Here is a 2502-nt window from a genome sequence, read left to right as displayed (position 1 = left end):
TTTTGCACATGTCGAGGAGCGTGTCAGGCTACATTTCACTGTGTGTTATACTTGTATAACTATGCATGTGACAAATAAAGAACCTTGAACCTTGAACCACTATGTTACTCTGTTTGTGTCGGGGGACCCGATCCTTGGGGTGGACCAGTTTTTGGTGCAGCGTTTAAAAGCGACCAAGACGCAGTGTTGAATCCAATCCGAGTGCAGATGTGATGTTGAGGGGAGAGGCGTCGACATGGCGATCAAATCTGCTCTGAACAGCTTTTGTTTTTAAAAACGAAGAAGTAAACTTTAGTAAAGGAGAGACCGTCTGCTCACTGTTGCCCCCATCAGCTGAGCACAGGCACAACAGCTGACTGAAAACAACCTCACCTTCATCATCCTCACATCCACAGGCTGTACTACTGCAGTACAAGTACACACATCCACAACATGTCTGCGGCTCACTGCAGAGCCTGGGTGTTACCAGAGACATGAAAAGCCTCGAGAACACAACCAGACTGTTAATCAATAATCATGGTATTGATTTATCGATGTGGCCGTGCCGACACGCGCTCTCATGGAGCTGTTTCTCTGGGCTTTGGTTCAAACGAGTCTTTGAATGCAACAGTCAGAGCAGCGACGCCGACATCAGGAAACGGGACCGAACGCACAAACATGTCGTTTTTATTGAGAGACGGGCAATCGATCAATAACAGCCTGACCTTAAATCAGACAGTCCCACCGCGGCACATATTCTCTGTTCTACTGTCCTCTACTGTCCTGCTTCTACTGGACTCTATTTTCAATTCTACTCTGCTGCAACATGATCACTGCATTAGAAATATGATCAATATTTAAACCTGTGACTTTTATTCCCACAACTGTTCAATGAGTCAGAATTCAAACAGACTTTTGTATGGGAGGAGAATCAATCCTGGTTTCTACTAATTCTACTGTGTGACTCTTCACCTGCAGAAAAACACTGAGAAAACACTCCAAATATAATCAATATGATCAATACGGTCAAATGTGGCTGCGTGAGTTCTACTTCACATGAATTCAAAGGGATTCATCTCAGCTCTGTGCTGCGACCTCACTGATTCTACTGCAAACATCTGCTGTGTTCTATTGTGGGTTCTACTCTGGGTTCTGCAGCAGAGCGTCCAGCCGATCAGATCAATACCATCAATCACAAATCTATTTGTGTAATGACGGACTTCAGCCTGTCCTGCTTCACACGCAGTCAGCCTGCTCTTGTGTCTGTTTCTACTCTGTTCTATTGATAGATTCTACTGTTGGAGAAGCAGGACTGTGACATCATCAGAGCCGATTATGTTTCCGATCATCTGATCGATCAGTCGGTTAGTTTGGGTTCATAAAACAACACCGGGCAGAATGTGAACGCACTTCGGTTAGAAAGCTGGACTCTACCGAGGTCTACTGCCGTCACGTGACAGAATAAAGCGACTTAGCTGGTTCTGGTTCCGACAGAAAACTCGGACAGAAAACCACGAAGAAGAAGAAGAGGAGGAGAAGGAGGGGGAGGTTTTCCTAGCTGGAAACTTGGATGCCAACACGGTAACTCCCATGTTCCTCCTCCTCCTGCTCCTCCGGGTCCTGGAGCCCCGAACCCGGCCCCGGAGCTCTTCTTACCTTTGAAGGTGTCCGCCCGCGCGCCCATTAGTCCCAGCGAGAGCATAAGGAGAGCTGCGCGCAGCACCAAACTTCCAGCGAGCTCCATGTTCACAGCGGAGCCTCCGCGCGGAGGAAACTACTTTCAACTCTGACCCACTCCTCCGCCTCCTCCTGCTCCTCTTCTTCTTCTTTTCCTGTTGTTTCCTGTCCGAACCTGGCACGCGCAGACAGGTGAGCAGGCAGACAGGTAGCACGGGAAAGTGTCGCTGGAAGGCTCAGACTTCAGTCTCCGCTTCTCCTCCTCCTCCTCACAGAGAGAGAGGGGGGGGGGCAGCTGCTGACGTCACAGGGGGAGGGGGGGTCGTTTTACAGGAAACGTTTGTTTTTATTTCTTTGATGTTTCATTAAATGTTCACTCAGTTGGTTTTATTGTGTCACGTGACTTTATAACGTTAATCGTTTCACACGGAGTCGTTTATAAAATTTTCACACACACGGTAGCAGGGCAGCTGCTGAGGGTTGCTGGTTCGATCCCTGGCTGCCCCCACTCTGCATGAGCGCGCTGTTAATATCTCCGAGTGTGCATGTTAGTCAGTGCGCACCTGAAAGCACAGAGCTGCTGTGGCGTGTTGTACCGGGAGTAGAACAGTGTTATATAGAATCAGTCCACTCACTGTATTAAGAGGAAAACTCGCACACTTAGATCTCACTGACATAATGTTGACTCTGACACTAGAACCACATTTTGAGCCTTAAACATGTGTTGGTCCCCACAGGTATGAACACGTGACCATTTACTGTTCTCACAAAGACGGCAAAACATGTACACTGAGACAAACACACACTCTCTCTCTCTCTCTCTCTCTCTCTCTCTCTCTCTCTCTC

At 48.0% G+C, this 2502-nt stretch overlaps 1 protein-coding gene across 1 annotated transcript in view; it reads right to left on the bottom strand.

Annotated features, from left to right (window-relative positions):
* The window catches only part of ptprma (protein tyrosine phosphatase receptor type Ma), a gene marked incomplete at its 3' end in the record, with an annotated part of 69260 nt that extends 67537 nt beyond the window's left edge, over window positions 1-1723 (bottom strand). The window contains exon 1 of the mRNA XM_013916060.1: window positions 1636-1723. Within this exon, the coding sequence (XP_013771514.1) occupies window positions 1636-1723 (88 nt within the window). The remainder of the gene's footprint in view (window positions 1-1635) is intronic.
* Window positions 1724-2502: the final 779 nt, after the last annotated feature.

The sequence above is a fragment of the Pundamilia nyererei genome, unplaced genomic scaffold (assembly GCF_000239375.1).
Source record: "Pundamilia nyererei isolate P.nyererei 1_Seehausen unplaced genomic scaffold, PunNye1.0 scaffold00444, whole genome shotgun sequence".
NCBI lineage: Eukaryota > Metazoa > Chordata > Actinopteri > Cichliformes > Cichlidae > Pundamilia > Pundamilia nyererei.
The sequence above is the reverse complement of the archived record's forward strand: the minus strand, read 5'-3'. Positions and strand labels throughout refer to the sequence as shown.